The sequence below is a fragment of the Macrotis lagotis genome, chromosome 1, assembly GCF_037893015.1.
Source record: "Macrotis lagotis isolate mMagLag1 chromosome 1, bilby.v1.9.chrom.fasta, whole genome shotgun sequence".
Classification (NCBI taxonomy): domain Eukaryota; kingdom Metazoa; phylum Chordata; class Mammalia; order Peramelemorphia; family Peramelidae; genus Macrotis; species Macrotis lagotis.
Window position 1 is genome coordinate 346,593,993 of NC_133658.1, and position 15,861 is coordinate 346,609,853.

General features: G+C 40.8%; 1 protein-coding gene across 1 annotated transcript in view; it reads left to right on the plus strand.

Annotated features, from left to right (window-relative positions):
* The first annotated feature begins 1,480 nt into the window (after positions 1-1,480).
* TGM2 (transglutaminase 2) overlaps positions 1,481-15,861 on the plus strand; it is a 58,191-nt gene continuing 43,810 nt past the window's right edge. Inside the window, exons 1-2 of the mRNA XM_074211909.1 lie at positions 1,481-1,683; positions 6,997-7,176. Coding sequence (XP_074068010.1) covers positions 1,674-1,683; positions 6,997-7,176 — 190 coding nt within the window. The 5' untranslated portion in view covers positions 1,481-1,673. The remainder of the gene's footprint in view (positions 1,684-6,996; positions 7,177-15,861) is intronic.

The following is a 15,861-nucleotide window of genomic DNA, read 5'->3' on the forward strand; positions in this document are numbered from 1 at the left end:
GTACCATAATAAAATAATACAGATATAGGTTAAGTAATAGATAAGGGATATGAGTAAAATAAGGAGCTTTGCAAGTTCTGAGTCAGGAGAAATTCATATGGGATGAAGGGGCACTGAAGTCAGAGGACAACCTGAGTTTAAATCCTAAATATACTGTTTGCTACCTCTATGGCCTTGAGCATACTGAGCCTCAGTTTCTTTGTAAAACAAAGGGTCCTATTATTAAAGTCAGCTGGGGCTCTGTAGGTTGACTTCACAGTGTGCTTGTAGCAGACTCTGGAGGGTATACTGCAATTTGACAGAGTAATTTGCTCAGCTTACTCTTCAAGAAAGCATTTTTGCAAGCTTTCAAGTATTATAAAATGTCAGCTACTATTTTCCTTACACCCTGAGGATTCTCTAGTTTTCATTCTTCCTTATAAAACCTGTGAGGTAGTTATGTTATGCCCGTTTTACAGATGGGGAAATTGAGGTGCAAAACACAGACCTGACTTGCCCAAAGTTATGGTCAACTGATGACATTGCCAGGCTGATCCAAGATCTCCTTAATCCTAATCAGGTTGCATATCTACTCAATTTATGACCCAACATGAGCAGCATAGATCTGGGTTCATCCACCATCCCCCTGACTTCAAATGCGAGGAGTAGGCAAGACCAGCCGTCGACTGGAGCACGTCTTTTAAGTCTGAAAATAAGAACTGACTTGTTGGTAAATCGGCTAACTTCTTGGAATAGCTCAAAGCCCCTAGCTAAAGGGGCAATCACATTATAGGGGCTCAATTTCTAAACACAGGGAGGCGCAATTTTCACATCTTGATGACCTGCCCACTGCATTCTGCCTTGCAGAGAATTTTCTGACAAGGGGGTAAACTGAAGATGGAGTCCCAACTCTGACTCGGAAAAAGAAGAGCCCTTCAGAGATGTCAAGCGTCCCTTCCTTCTCCCTTTTCTTCTTGCAGCTTTCATCCTTTCCCTAATTCATTTGTCCCCGTTCCCAGGCTGGCAAGCCACGGGCAGCACTCCATGGAACGCACCCAACTTTGTTGAGAGTGTTTGGTCATTTCATTGACTCATAGCTTCACAGTTAAGATGAACCTTAGGGGTCACCTGGTTCATCTCTTCATTCTAAAGATCCAGAAACTGAGGCTTAGGGAGATGAAGTCACTTGCAAGGCTGCATAGAGATCCACAGAACTGGGATTCCAATTCAGGTCTGGGGGCTTTTGCCACTAAAGTATGCTGCAGGTCACTAGTGAGGGAGCTATGGGGCGGGGGGGGGGGGGGGGGGGGTAATGTCGGTCTGTGACCCTTGTCTGGGGTCTGACTGGAGAAATAGGAGTTAAAAGTTCCCGGAAAAAGGCAGAGGGGAAGGGGCTTCCCAGATTGGGAAACTTTCCTGGAAGCCCTCCGCCTCCACTTGGGTTTAGAGAAGTGGGTGTGGTTTCTCCCTCGTCCCCTCCTTCTCCGACTGGGGCTCTTACACAGCCAACCTTACGTCCCACCTCGGGCGCCTGCTGGGGGAGGGAAGGTCGGTCCCCTCCCAACCCTCCAGGGATATAAATGTGCTGCCCAGGACAGCTCCGGCAGCCTCTTGGTTTCTTCTGCCGGCTGTTGCTGGTGCCGCACGAGGGTGCATCTGAAGCTCTGTCCCAGAAGCTCTGAGGAACCAAGAACATGGCCAACGGTGAGTGTCCCTGGGCACCATCCCCAGCTCCCTCCAGTTCCTGCCCTACTCCAGAATAGTAGCAAGATACTCAGGACCTAAGTAGTGTGGGGAAAACCAGACCCGCAGTGGTTAGCCGAGAGTGGAAGAGTTCTAAACTCTTCCTCCTTTTCTTTGTAAAATTAAAAAAAAAAATGTACTCTTAATCTTTAACTGAACTCTAAAGCCTTCTAGTTCAGTTCCCTCATTTTCCTGGCAAGGACAGAAAGAGTATGGTCACACCTATTGTAAATATTAGCGCCAAGGTTCCAAGGAAGGAAGCACTCAAAATGCCAAACTCCCAAATTCTCAGGATTGTGAAGATCAACCAGTAGGTGGTAAGGTATAAAATGTTTTTCAAGCTTTCAAGATTATAGAAATGTCAACTGCTATTATTTCTGTTCTATTCTGAGGATTTCCTAATTGTCATTCCTCCTCACAAAACCCATGAGGTAGCCTCATTATGCCCCTTTGACAGGAGAACTGAGGTGCAGATCAGAGACATGACCTGCCCAAAATCACAGTCAGGCGTTGATAAAGCCAGACTGATCCAAAGTGGCCTAATTTCTAGTCCAGCACTATCTCCATCACCTTGTGGTCCAAATGACCAGAACACAAGAATACAACTGACAGAAGAAGGGGAAGCCCTACTCAGTGACAGCAGGTGGGGGTTGTGACCCTGGTTTGATGTTATTAGATGTGTAATCCCAGGTAAGTCTTCTCCCCACTCTGAGTTTCAGTTTCCCTAGTTAGAAAAATGAGGAAAATAATATCTGCACTGTTGCCTCCTAGGGCTGTGATGAAGCTAAGTGAGGGAGTAGGAGCACAGGTTTGACCTGAGGGACTAAGAAGTCATTTAGAATAACCTCTCTCATTTTATAGATGAAAAAAATGAGGCCCTGACCCTGAGAGGTCAGGTGAGTTGCCCCTGGTCACACAGGTAGTAAGATGCAGAAACAGGATATAAAAGGCATTGTATTATTGGAACCAATATCTTACCACCTCCCATGTGTCCTACCCTATTCTAACAAATGCATTAGGGTCTAAACAAGGAATCCTATGCACCATGCAATGGAAAGAGCACTGGATTTGTGGGAAGAACTGGGTTCTAATTCTATTTTTTTTTTTTACCCTGAGCAAATAATTTCTGTCACCTAGGTCTCAGGTTTCTCATCCATAAAATTAGTGACTTCAGACTAGATGTTCAGACTAGATGTTCTCTTCCAGTTTTAAACACTATGGAATACTTATTGGAGAGCTAGTGATGTAAAAGAATGCTTTCAGCCACCCCCTCAGCTTAAGAGGCAGAACGTCTTACATCATTCTCAGCCCTAATTTATTGAGAATCTGGGGCTAAAATAGCCTTCCTACGGCATCTGTCCTCCATTTCAGTAGTGCAGATAATCATGGGGTAAGAGGGAGGGACCCAAGACTTCCTTAGGCTTCAGATCTTTCCTGTTAGTGACCTAGACAGAACTGAACAGGCTGAGGGGAATTCCCTGCAGAACTAAGTCTTTAAGAGAGAAGGATGGGGCTGAGGAACTTCTGCTCTCTCCAGGGCTTTGGGAGGAAGAAGTATGAAGTAATTAAGAGATAAATAAACATAGAATCATAGATTAAGAACTGGAAGGGATTTGAAGAGACCACTGAGTCCAACCCTCTATTTTACAGATGAGGTACTTCAGACCAGAAAGAATAATACAGTCTGCAAATAAATATGCATTTCTGCAGTGACTTTTATTTCCCAAAGGATTTTGCATTGTATATGAATTAATCAGTAAACATTTATTAAGCGCCAATTACGACCAAGCACTATTCTAAGAACTGAGAAAACCAAAAGACAATCCCTGCCTTCAAGGAGTTTACACTCTGATGGAGAAGGCTATAGTTCTAATCCTACAAGAACCCTGTGAATGACAGCCTCTATTATATAGATGAAGAAATTGAGGGCCAGAGAGGTTGTAACCCAGGTAGTAAAATCTTAGTTCCCAGTCAAGGACTCTAGTCTCTCCTATACTGCTTTATAGTCCAATGGAAAGATCACAGGATTTGGAATCAGGGGGTCTGAGTTCAATTTTACCTCTGTTATTTGTAGGACATAAACCTTTGAGAAAATCCTGCAATTTCACTGAGTCTCAAAACTTTCCCCAGATGTAAATAGAGGGGTTGTACTAGGTAAACTCCAAAGTCCCTTCCAACGAACCAATGAACATCTTCAGACTGGGAGAAATGTGTCTATTAATTAGTGGATAGAACACTGGGTCTGAAGTCAGGAAGACCAGAGTTCAAATCTTGCTCAGACTCTCATACTAGCTCTCAACTGCAAAATAAATCTAATAATAGGAACTACCTCTTAGAATTGCTATGAGAATCAAAATATTTGTAAAAAAGCCATTAGCACAGGACCTAGCATTTAGTAGGTGATATATAAATGCTTCTTCCCTTCCTCTTACTAATGTTAACATCTAATAACAAATATATGTCAATAATTCATCAATTGTGAGTTTCTTGAGAATAGGGATTTTGTTTGCCTTTCTTTGTATTCCTGGTCCTTAACAAAGTGCCCAGCAAACAGTAGGTCCTTAATAAATATATGCTAACTTGTTGGTATAATGGGAAGAGCACTGGAATGGGAGCCAGGGGACCTGACTTTGAATCCTAGCTCTAACATTTGCTGATTGAATTACCTTAGACTTAGAGTCACAGCTTTCCCATCTGGTAGAATTATTACATTTGTCCCACTACTCTTACAGGATCATAATAAGAAAGGCATTCTGTACATAGAAAAGCTACATATAAATGTGAGTAGTGCTAATGACCTTAAGATCACATGTTTAGAATTAGAAGTCCTTAGGGTCATATGGACCAATGCTTTCATTTTACACATAAGGAACTTGAGACCAAAAGACACAAATGACTTGCCCAAAGTCACACAGCTTTTAACTAGAAAACTCAGGATTCAAACCCAGATCTCTGGCTTCAAATTCAATGCTCTTTTTAGTACTACTTAATGATGTGGATTTATTTAGCTTGAAGCTTCTTCTTCTTGAGCATGATACCTACCTTTCTTCATTTCTTGTCATATTCCTGTATGCACCTTGTTGGTATAAGGCTAAGAAACTGTTCCCCAATTGACAGTGTAAACTAGCAAAGTTAAGACTAGAATAGAGCTCCCTGGGCTGTTGATTAAAGATTTTTTCTATTGCATCCTTCATCCTCAGAGATTTGTGCCGGGTCAGTGATAGCCCTCAAGATTCAGAATCTCGTTCCCTACTCAAAGGAGACAAGTGACCCCATTATCTGCTTCCCAGCCAAAGCAGAAATAAGACTTTCATCAGGAGAGCCAAAAATAGCCCCAGGAGCAGCCACGGCCCCCAAACTCCCTCACATCTTGTTTCCAGGGAGAGAAACTCAGTAGGCTGTGGTTTGAACTGTTCCACTCAGTTGCTCCAGATCTTTCTTTTTCAGTCCTCCCTAGACCCTCTCATGACCAGGTTGCAATTAATTGCTTACAGAGGGGGGTCTCCTCAGACTGAAATCTGGGAAAGCGGAATGACCTCCATGGTTAGGAAAAGCTGTATCAATGCAGAGGACCAGCTAAGTTCTTTCTCATTCTGCCCACCCACATCTACCCTCCATCCCTGCCCCAGCTGCAAAGTTTCTTGTGTATATGGAATTCATAACAATGAGGGCTCACAACTCTCCAGGACTTTTGCCATTTACTTAACTGTCTCTCCAAAAAATCCTAAAAGGTACTAGAGAGTGAAAAGTTAAGGATACTGTCATATTTAATGCTTGGTATAGTGAGAAAAGGGACAGCTAAGCACATTAGATAGAGAGGCCCCACCTGGAGTCAGGAAGAAGACCTGAGTTCAAATGTAGTCTCAGACACTTACTACCCTAGGCAAGTAACTAAAACCATTTGCCTCAATTTCTTCATCTGAAAATGAACTAGAGAAGGAAATGACAAACCACTCCAGTATCTCTGCCAATAAAATCCCAAATGGGTTCACAAAGAGTTGGACACAATTGAAATGACTCAAAAATAAACCAAAAAACTTCCTAACAATTAGAAATGGAAATGGCCTATCTTGGGAAGTAGTGAGCTCCCCATCATGGAAGATCTGCAAATATACAATCTCTTGGCAAGAATGTTACAGAGAGCATTCTGACTCAAAGAATTAGGTTGAATTCTGTATCGTCTTACATTTTTTCCCCCAGAAACTAAAATTTTGTGATTCTGTGACTTCCTCATGGCACTCACATCCTGCACCACACAATTCATTTGGTGATGACCTGGTTTGTACTCCTTGCCAATTGTTTTTTCTGACTCTTGTCCCTTTAGTTACATTGTCAGCACCCTATAGTACAATGTATATAATGTTAGGCCTGAAGTCAGGAAAACCTGAGTTCAAATCCAACCTCAAAAGCAATATAACCCTGGACTAGTAAATTGCCCTTTCTTTTTTTTTTTTTTTGCAAGGCAAATGGGGTTAAGTGGCTTGCCCAAGGCCACACAGCTAGGTAATTATTAAGTGTCTGAGGTCGGATTTGAATTCAGGTCCTCCTGACTCCATCCACTGTGCCACCTAGCTGCCCCAAGTTGCCCTCTTTCAACCTCAGTTTCCTACACCGCAAAATGGGGGATCCTGTCTGCTTCACAGGGCTGTTGTAGGACTCAAATGAGATATTTGTAAAACCCTTAGCACAATATTTGATTAGGTGTTTAATAAATACTTATTCCTTTCTCCCTGCCTCATGATTATGGAACTTATCTGCTACTTTCTCTGTGGCAATTCTGAGCACAAGGGTCCACACCTCAGATAGTACTTAGTGGTGATTGATGAGTATTATAGCTCCCATTTATATGGTATTTTAAGGTTAACAAAACATTTCCTCCCCAAACAGTTCTATGAGACAAGTAAGGCTACTCTGTTTGACAGGGAAACTAAAAAGTTCCAAGAGGTCACTGGTTAGTTGATGGAGAATAATAAAGCCTATATGAATAAGCTAAGCAATGAACCATATCCATTCCTCTCCATTCCTATTTTAATCCTCACAACTCCCCACCCCATGAGTTCTATTGGTAAATATCATTTATCTCCACTTTATCTTCCTGAGGAAATGTTGACTCAGAAAGGAACATGACCTTTTCTACTTCATCAAGGAGAGACAGAGAGAGAGAGAGAGAGAGAGAGACAGAGACAGAGACAGAGACAGAGACAGAGAGAGACAGAGACAGAGACAGAGACAGAGATACACTGCTAACTTCTTGCCTTTTTGTTGCTTCCCTAGAATTGACAGTAGAAAAAAGCGACCTGGAGTATAAGAAGAATAGCAAAAATCACAAGACTTTTGGCATGTGCCAGAAAAGACTGGTGGTCAGAAGAGGCCAGCCATTCCACATCACTATATACTTCCATGGCAGGGGCTTTGAGGCATCTGTGGACAAACTCTATTTCACTGTAGAGACAGGTAAGTCTCACCCATTCAATTTTCCCCTCCTCTGCCATCTTTGGACCCCAAGGCTCATCTTACCCCCATGTAACTCAGAGCTGCCTAGAGGTACAGATGTGAATTGCAGGGGTAATTGCTGCCTGAGTCTTTTTTGGGTAATGTGCATTCATTCCCTCCCTCCCCCTTAACTGAGGACCATCAATCCCACATGTTCTCCTCATATATTTGGCATTGTATGTTGTTAGGAGTCACTCTTGCCCTTCATTTGATCTCCCCTCTAACAATGCATGCCCAATCTCATCAATTAGTGAAGGTCATCCCTTATCTTCAGATGTAGGTGGAAGACTTCCTGCACACTGTTTCCCACATCAGAAAAATGTTCCCAAAACCAAGCCCTGCCTACTTTCCCTCAAATTCCTCTCTGACAATAAGTTTATCTGTCAAAGTAAACACAGAGTCATCTGGAAAGGGAAATGATAGAACAGCCCATATGAAACCAAACAAAACACTAAACCTGCTGAAAAAAGGGTAGAAGAAAAAGAGTTTGTCTCTATATGGTTTAGTTTCTAGTTCAGTAGTAAATTTCATAGCTTTGATTTCTACATGGTGGTATGAGTTACTTTCCCCACTCCATCTTATTTTTCCATATGTAAAATAAGTGAATTGGCTAGACCAGTTGTTCCCTAAAGTTCCTTCTAGTTCTAAAACCCCATTGTTCTAATGTTCATTCTATGTTCTGATATTCCTCTCAATACAAACATTCTTTATTATAAGGTCCCTTTTAGTTCTACTAGTCTACATTCTAAGTTCTAGTATCTATTATTATAATACATTTAGCTGGTTATTCAACTTTAATATGAGGGAAAACCATGATGTGATCTAGACTACATCATAGAGTAGGACTTTAACCTCATTTAGTTTGAAAAGGTTAGCTGACTCCTTAAATTACCATCCAGTCTTCTATCCTTGAAATGATGGCCTTAACTCTCTAAGAGAGTACAAAGCTGTTGAATATTATAAACTACTTAATCCTGGGGAAGATTCTGTCTATAGATGTTCAAAATCCATCTTCCAACAACTAGAAAATTCTATTCCCACTCTCCCACAGACATTTTCCATCCTCCTTCCCCACTGCCAAAAATGGGGTGGACCTCTTCATCCTTAGAGCTAGGAATCAGTCTTTATTGTACTTCTATGATACACCTTTAACCACATTTCCTGGGCCTGGAATGTTTTCCCTCCTTATCTCACTTATCAAAATTCTATTCCTTTCTTTAAGAGTGCTACTTCATCAAAAAGCAGTCCCTGATCCTTTCTACTCTTCCCAAATTTTCTTAAGAGCACTATATCAAGGTCTCTATTTCACCCACCTTAATGTACATCCTGCTTATTTCCAAGCAGGGATGGGAGGCACATTCCCCTGTATTAGAAGGCATAGTCATCCAGGGCAGGTACTATCTTTTTTTTCATCCTCAATTCTGTTGTGGATAGCCCTGCACAAAAGTATGTGATTAATCAATGTTGACTGGAATTAAATCATGGGCCTAGTTCTAGACTAACCTGACAAGGAAACAAAAATACTACGCAGATCTTATCACTGAGGGAAACAGGACACATGAAGGAAAGAATTAAGTACTCAATTGTGTGCCTCAGACAGACAACAGGGCTGTAGGATGCAAACAAGGAGAAGCTTGAGCTAGAATGAGCTAGAATGTTCATTAAAGTCTTCCTGGGGACCATGGGACAGGGGACCATGATTTGCATCATGGATTTGCATATTTGAAGATGGGAAAGCATTTTAAAATTGGAGAAGCATGGAGCTAGGGATGAGTGTGGGATTGGAGTTTTGGGCAGTGAGGTGTCAAGGATTACCTACAACTGAGGGTTGGATTTGAGGAACAAGGAAAGGAAGAGAGCAGACCACATCGTGAGCTTAGAAGACCAGGCCAAAGGAATGGCTAATTGAGGTTTTCTGCAATAATTAACCTATATTTGACTCCCACTATAATGAAGAGAAGAGAGCTCTGAAGAAATCCTTCACTACTTAAAAAATAACTATGCATTGGTAAAACCTCTCCCTCTATAGAATTTACCAGAAGATTTCTGTAGTTAAAGCTGTCCACCTGACATGAGGAAAGGGAGAGAGGGAGTAAAATCCCATATAGAATCCTAGAACTTCAGAAATAGAAGAGACTTAGAGGAATTATCATCCAAGCCAATCCATACCTGAATCATGAATTCCCCCTACAGCATCCCTGACAAATGGTCAACTAGCCTGCTCTTGAAAATTTCCAGTGACAGGCAATTCATCACCTTCAAAGGCAATTCATGACATCATGACAGTTCTGATAGTCAAGAAGAATTTTCCTTATACACAGTAGAAATCTGCCTCTCTATCTTGCTCCTCTGTGACCAAGGAAGACAAGTCAAATCCTACTCCTTCAGAAGGTAGCAATTATATTTCTCTCCCCTATGTCCTCTCTTCTTCAGAATGAACACTCCTAGTTCCTTCAATCTATCCTTCCAAGACATTATTTCCAGTGCTTCTCATCACTGTGGTAACTGACTCTTTAAAAGGGATTCAAGCTCCTAGGAAGTATAGCAGGGATATTCTCCCCAAGAACCTCAATAGGGTTAAGTCTCTCTTCTCTGTTGTAAGTTAAGAGAGGAAGCCCCTCCTCTCCATTGCTGTTGCAGGCAATGAATGGGGTAGGCCTTACTCTAGAGAGATTGGGGGGGAGGGGATTTAAAGGGAGGTGTATCAGGGACATCTGAGCACCTTGCCTAACAGTCCTTCTCTGCCCTACTTGTTGAGAACTTGAACAAACAGAGTGAAAGCTTAAATGCCACAATACCAATCTCCCAGCCCATATTGAACTAGCATTACAGTCACTTCAAACTTTCACCCTTCCGCAGAGATCCTGGATCCGGTCCATTGTTACTTAACATGACCTGTGTCCTCGCAGTCTGACAAATAGGTCAGATTCAGCTTCCAGGCTTTGAATTCTGGGAAGTCCCTAGGAACCACCAACAGAGAGAGAGAGAGACAACAAAGGGACAACCCAACAGGGCTTTTTCCTGTATCTAATCAATGTGTGAGAAGTTCCATGGCTTCCAAAGGGCTGGAATGGAGTGAGGGTCATTCTGATGGCCAAATTGTGAAGGGCTGAGCTTGTCTAGCTGGATATTTGAGTTAAATAAGAGTAAACAGACTAGATATGACTTCTCTTCCCCTCCCCACATAAAGGACCCCATGTTTCTAGTAAAATATTAAATATTTCCAATACTTAAAAATGTCTAGATGCTAGCAGAGGAACCAGCCAGTTTTCTCTTACAATAACAATACTTACACAGATACATCAGCCTTTAGTTTTCCATTTCAATTCAACATTCATAAAGTGCCTTTTAAGTGTGGGGTCCTATGTTTAGAAGATATTCAAAATTTTTAGAATTTAAAAGTGGAGAGTAGGTATGTCCCCAATAAAGTAGCAACATAGTATGGGAGGTAGTCAGAACACCTAAGATTGTAAGTCTAATACTATTAGCTGTATGAGTTTGGGCAAATCAACCTAATCTCTAGAGCTCCAGACAATTCTTTAAACGATGTTTCAGAGAAGGTGCTGACCTGCAGTGATGGATGAACTTGCCTCATGCAGGAGTTCCCTATGCCAGGAAAATAATAAGGTCCCTAGCCTTAAGGTTGAGTGTGATGGGGCAAAGGAGAGGTCTGGGCAAAGCCTCCTGGGAAAATCTAAAGAAGAAAACACTTCCATTTAAAGAAATCAGAAGAGTGCCATAGAATTAGGGGGTCATAGTGAAGAGAACAGCAGACTTTTAATGACAAAGATTTCAGTTTGAATCCCACCTCTACCTTTACTAAATATGTGATTGAGCTAGTTACTTAAACTCTAATGAATTTCAATGATCTTGATTGTAAAAGAAGAAGATAATATCCAACACTTTTAGGTTTAAAAGGTTCTTTATATATCCTATCTCATTTGATCTTTACAATAATCTATGAGATAAATGATATTATTATTCTCATTTGGCAAATAAGGAAACTGAGGCTGAAAGTGGCTAAATGACCTGCCCTGTAAGACAGCTAGAAAGTGTTTGAAGAAAGTAACTTATTTCTTCCTGGCTCCCCACAGCAATGTTATGATATATATAAATATATATATATATATATATATATACACACATATATATACATACATACACAATGATTTATAGACTTTAAGGTACTATATGAATATTAGCTATTTTCCACATTAGGTGGAAATGTCAAGGGGACTACATAATAAGGCACATGGACAACCTATGCAAAAGTCCAGAGGAGAGAGAGGCAGGACAAGAATGGAGGACAGAGGGTGGAGATCCATTGAATAAGCCCCTAATACAGAGTGTATGAAGGGAAATAATGTGAAATAAGGTTGGAAAGGTTGTTCAGTTAGACTTTGTAGTGTCTGCAGTGTCAGGCTTAGAAGTTTGTATTTTACCTTATAAGCAAGAGAGAGCCACTGAAGGTCTTTGAGCAGAAGAGTAATGGGTTATTTTCAGAGGGCTTTCATATGGTCCTTTCTCTCATCTGGTTCTGATAACAATTCTGTAAAGGAAGTAGGCCACATGTTTTGCAGATGAGGAAATTGTAGTGCAGAGAAGTGATAAGACTTGTTGTCAAAGGTCCTACAGTGAGTTAGTGACCCAAGTCTCCTGGCTTTTTATCATATCCCCATATAACAGGAAACAATGAGGCCTAAGTCCTAGGACTCTGCTAAGTGATCTAACATCCAACAAACATTACTCTATTTAAGGCATTGGCCTCCTAGGATCAGCTCCAGCTAAACCCAGCTGGCCTGGAGATGCTACCTCACTCTGACCAGAATTGATGCAGGTCAGTCTTTTGTTCCTTTAAGTCCCTTACAACCAGTGATTTGGCCCAGAGGGTATGGACTAGAGCTCCCACTGAAGCCACCATCTCCTTCCCTTCCTTCATCCCAGGGTTCTTCTCAACCTCTTCTTTGCTGGTATGTCTCTCCTCTCTTTTCTGGTATGTCCCAAAGCTTGTAACACTGTGGAAAGAACTCCATGGTTAAGCTGGTTGCTTTCCTCTCACCATAAATCCCAATAAACCAACCTAGCAATGGCTGAACTATGTTCATATTACCTGTACACCCTATAGATTAACCCAAACTCTCAAATAAAGTCCAGAAGCTTCTGATCCTCTCAATTTTCTGACTTCTCTTGCTTTTTTCCTAGCTCCCATGCCTGAAGCAATTTTTTTTATTACATTTTGAATTCCAAATTGACTCCTCCCTCCCAACCCTAACAATTTAAACCTGAAGCAGTCTTATGACATCAGATCACCCTTCTCCTTGAAGGTTGGGAACAAGTAATGAGAACATTATGAAAATATTGCAGTTACCCACACACACATACAGAAATACCCCAGAGAGCTCACAAAGCACCCATGTTACCCTAAGATCAATATTTCTAGGATCATTGGTTCTTTGGCTCTTACCCCAAAGTATCTCCTCTACCAATATCTCCAAAAAACAATCAATTTGAGGATACTGTCAAAGTGGAGTGTACATCCTGAGAAGGTCAGCTATCATACATGGGTATGCATGGGACACTGGCATACAATCTTTTAAGGAATTGAGCAGGTCTAACCTCGAAAACAGACTTACACATCTTAATATATTTGAAGTCCTTTTTATACTTGATCCAAGAGGACAGGACTGGGGGCAACAAATGTAAATTTCAAAGATGCTGATTTAGAGTTTATATAATGAAAAATATTCTAATAATTATAACTTTCAAAAAGTATAATGGATTATTCTGGAAGGTAATGAACTTCCTCTCATTTGAGGTTTTACTACAGAGATTAGATAACAGTTTGTTTATTATGATGGTTATAGAAGAGATTCTCATTCAGATAAGGGTCAGACTAGCTGCCTTCTGGGGTTCCTTGCAGCTTAGATTTAATGCTTTTGAATACAGGAAGAGATAAGCATTCTGTAGATGTTCTTTTAGCCAGGTCCATGAATCTTACTCCCAGTGACTTAATAAGGAAAGAAAAACTAATGCCAGGTTTGATCAGATAAGCTTGGTCTTTCAGTTCTCATTCCAATCAAGCCCTTTAACCCCTCTCACCCTAACTGACTTTTGAAATCTCTCTTTTCCCTTTCCTCATGTTGATGATTGAGTCCAATTATTCTGGGAAACTTCTAGAGTCAATAAGACCTCTTAGTACCCTACCACCCATAAACAAAGAAGGGCAAGGTACATGTATGTGAACCTACCCATCAACCACTGAACAAGGGTACAAATGTCCTTTGATCCAAATCAGGTTATGATATGAGAAGAAAGAGACTTTATCAGTGGTTATGAATTGGTTGCACTTTTCAGAAAGACACTTCTGGTTCAAGATTTATTCCTTTAACCATTTCTTTACCTAGTCCTAAGGCCACACAAAGCAAATAAGCATACTATTGCCTCTTGTTAACAAAAGGGAGTCTGGTTCTCTGGAGCAGATACTGGGAATGGATTTGCAAAGTCCCATAGAGGCTGAATATCTCTGAATGTCCAGGTTCAGGTGAGGCTATGAGAAACCAAATATAGAATGTCAGAACAAAACATAGACTGTTGAAGATGCAAATGGCCTTGGAATATAGAACATAGAAGGCCAGATCTGAAAAGGACCTTAGTTGCCTAGTTTTTTTGAGCTGGATGTACTGCAGAACACAAAATATGGAGTGTTAGAGTTAGGAAGGACTTCAGATCATTGAGTATTAGAATTGGAAGAATCCCCTATATTACAGATGCCCAACCCTCTTGTTTTAGTGACATGGTAACTAAGAAACAGAAAGAGAGAAGAGATAATAACTTGATTGTACACAGCACTTTACTTTTTTTTAAAAGCACTTTTCCATTTGGTTATCATAAAACTCTTATGAGGGAGTCAGGGCAGAGATTCTATTCTCATCTAAAAGACAAAGAAACTGAGGCCATAGGAGATACATCACAGGATAACATAGGTATATCATAGGATTTAAGGCTAGAATTAGTCTTAGGCAGTATCTTATTAATCCATTCATTGTGCATTTGGAAAAACTGAGGATCAGAAGGAAGATCTTATAGTGGACTGGTGATTGAATAGTGACTAGAACACAGGTTTCTTGATTGCTCTTCTCTTGCTACAGAACTGTTCTGGAATATCTACATGCCCTCACACATCTATGGATTTTGACTTAGCAGGGCAGACTAGATCCCAGGAAGCTGCTTTCTAGGCCATTCTTTTTTTTTTATCGATATTTTATTTTACTTTTCCAATTACATGATATGAAAGCTTTTCAACATTCATCTACATACATATACATATTTTTAAGTAACATAATTTCCTTCCCCCCCTCCTTTCCCACCCCCTTCCCCTCAACTGTGAACAGTTAGGTGAATGTTGTATATACATATTTGTGTTTAATATGCTTACAGATTAGTCATTTTTTGAATGAGGAATTAGGATTAAGGGAAAAGAAAGAAAATGAGATAGAAAAGAAATACAGAAGAGAAAATTTTTTAAAGTGAACATAGTAGGGGCAGCTAGGTGGCACAGTGAATAGAGCACTGGCCCTGGAGTCAGGAGGTCCTGAGTTCAAATCCGAACTCGGACACTTAAGAATTACCTAGCTGTGTGGCCTTGGGCAAACCACTTAACCCCACTGCCTTGCAAAAACCTAAAAAAAAAAAAAGTGAATATAATATTCATTCAGATTCTGTAGGATTTTTTTGGTGTTATTTTGTTTTTCTTCCTCTGGATGGGGATAGCATTGCCTGTAGCCAGTCTTCTAGGGTTGTCCTACCTGTCTGAACTGCTGAAAGGAGCTGTATTCATCAAGGTTAATCAACTCACAATGTTCTTGTTAATGTTTACAATGTTCTCTTGGTTCTGTTTCCTTCACTCAGAATCAGTTTCTGTAAGTCACTCCATGCTTCTCTAGAGTCCAGCCATTCATGGTTTCTTATAGAACAATTTTCTAGGTCATTCTAAAGGGAAGGGGTGATTTGTGTAAATTCAAGTAAACATTTATTTGAGGTTCTTAGCCCATGATCCCCTGAAGGCCCTTGCTATTTCCCAAACCTGGGCCAACCTAAGGGTCTGAAGAAGAGAAGGAAATAAGCATTTATAAGCCTAGTATTTGCATTTGATTCTTACAACAATCTAGCACTCTCTTCATTGTGATACCTAGTTATCACTAAGAAAAAGAACAGAAAAGAGGATTTTTCCAGAACCAAAGTCATGCCTTCAGATCAAGGCGGTTGGCAGAGTCATTGGTATCAAGAAGTTTGGACTATAGATTCAAGTCTGCCACTATCTAACCTGGACAAGTAATTTCTCCTCTATGGGCCTTCCTTCCTTCTTCTATAAAATATAGGGCCAGACTCTGAGGGCCTCCCCAGCTCTTCACATTCTAACATTTCACACAACAGAAACATAAGCACTGACAAATAGAGCCAAGTTAGACAGACAGTGGAACTGATGGGTAGGGCGAGGCATGGGAAGGAGTGAAGTCAGCCTGTGTTTGTGACAAGATCTCCTTAGTCTACTAGAAATAAACTGGGTTTCAGGCACAAACAGTTTCTTCATGACTCTTGGATGGGCTCTCCTCCCCACCAACCCTTGATGTTGTTGGTATAGGACAG